General features: G+C 34.3%; 1 protein-coding gene across 1 annotated transcript; it reads left to right on the top strand.

The window, feature by feature from the left end:
* The first annotated feature begins 268 nt into the window (after nt 1–268).
* On the top strand, nt 269–1845 carry LOC145101725 (cyclin-U4-1-like). The gene is made up of 2 exons (XM_079039002.1): nt 269–665; nt 1354–1845. The coding sequence occupies exons 1-2, from the start codon at nt 331–333 to the stop codon at nt 1640–1642; spliced, it is 624 nt and encodes a 207-aa protein (XP_078895128.1). The 5' UTR covers nt 269–330; the 3' UTR covers nt 1643–1845.

Raw genomic sequence — 1845 nt, 5'->3', positions numbered from 1 at the left:
ACAAAAAAAATGTTATAAATATTATAAATATAGAAAGAAATGTTATAAATATTATAAATATAGAAAGAATCTATATGAAAGCTTTATAACAAAATTTGGCATTTGATCCATATTTTTCCCACTAAAATCTTTTCTTTAAGAACTTGAAGGTCACATGGGGGACAGCCTGGTCATAATCCATATTTCTCAAGGGTGAAATAGTAATTTCATGTATACCTACCTGCTAACGACCACCCTACCAGTGGTTTATATACCTGAAACACCCTTGTCTTTCTTCTTCGCTAGCTCGGCTGAAACTATCTCTCTCTCTCTCTCTCCCTCTGTTCATCAATGGCGGACATGGAGTGCCCAACAGTGATGAACAACCTCATTACATTCCTGTCATCTCTACTTCAACGAGTAGCCGAATCGAATGATCTCAACCCTCGATTTCACCCGCAGAAGATCTCGGCTTTTCATGGTCTCACTAGGCCAACTATCTCGATCCAAAGCTATTTAGAGAGGATTTTCAAGTACGCTAACTGTAGTCCTTCCTGTTACGTTGTTGCGTATGTTTATCTTGATCGGTTTACCCAGCAACAGCCTGCCCTTTCTATCAATTCCTTCAATGTCCATCGGTTGTTAATTACTGGTGTAATGATTGCTGCCAAGTTCATGGATGATTTGTAAGTTCTTCTCATTTATAATTCGCCGTTCATGTGTGAAATTGTGCTGTTTTTTTAATTTGAGCCTGTTCCAAATGTTTTAGGAGCGTTTTTATTGGAATTGAGTATATGATTCGAGAATTTGAGCCCCAAATTACTCTGACAATTGTCTGGATCACATTATTGGCATCTAATTCAAACTCATAGTTAATGAGGTTAAGAATTTATGAATTCCTAACAGATAAAAAGGGGAAACTAAAAATTCTTTGCTTCAAACCCCTGTTTTCTCTGTTGTACTTTTGATTCAGATAACTTTATGATATCAATCTTCTAGTTTTTTATGATTGGATGAGAATTGTGTTAGTTTTAATAATCAGGTTCATGAAAATTGAATTCTTCTAATACTCTTGGGCCAAGTACCAATCAAAATGATTGTTCAAAAAAAAAATCTTTCAATATACATCAAGTGGTTGTACTTAGCGCATGACATGTTGTACCTTGTTCTTCTTTTGTCCCCCACCTCATGAATGATACCCAAGAAAATAGTATTGCACCCACCAGTACCACATCATTAGTCATATCTTGGAGTTAAAGCTCAACAAATCTTTTAACTCAATTTAGGGTTAGATTAAATACATGATAATTGTATTAAAAAACAACATTTGTTTTTTTGTACAATGAGTAATTAATTAACAATGCCCTTTTGCAGGTACTATAATAATGCATATTTTGCAAAAGTAGGAGGAATCAGCACAACAGAAATGAATTTTCTTGAAGTGGATTTCTTGTTTGGATTAGGGTTTCAATTGAATGTGAACCCCACCACTTTCCACACCTATTGTTCATATCTCCAAAGAGAAATGTTGCTTCTTCAACCACCATTAGATCATCATCTAACATCATCATCATCATCATCATCATCGTCATTGCCATCAATAACAACAAAACTGCTTCATTATGAAGATGATCATCAACAACAAGAAGTGGCAGCAGTTTAATCAGCAATCTTTTCTTTTTCTTTTTCTTTTTTTTGAGACTGAATTAATCTTTTTATCTTGAGCTTGAATGATGTGTTTTTAGGTAGATTGTAGATTATTTTATATGGGTTTAGCAAGTTAAACCTTTTTAAGGCAGTTTTTTTGGGGGGTGTATTTTACTTGACTTTGATTGGTGGTATATACAAATGGGATGCTTTCTATTT

The sequence above is a fragment of the Lactuca serriola genome, chromosome 4, assembly GCF_051521515.1.
Source record: "Lactuca serriola cultivar US96UC23 chromosome 4, Lser_US96UC23_V15, whole genome shotgun sequence".
Classification (NCBI taxonomy): domain Eukaryota; kingdom Viridiplantae; phylum Streptophyta; class Magnoliopsida; order Asterales; family Asteraceae; genus Lactuca; species Lactuca serriola.
The sequence above is the reverse complement of the archived record's forward strand: the minus strand, read 5'-3'. Positions and strand labels throughout refer to the sequence as shown.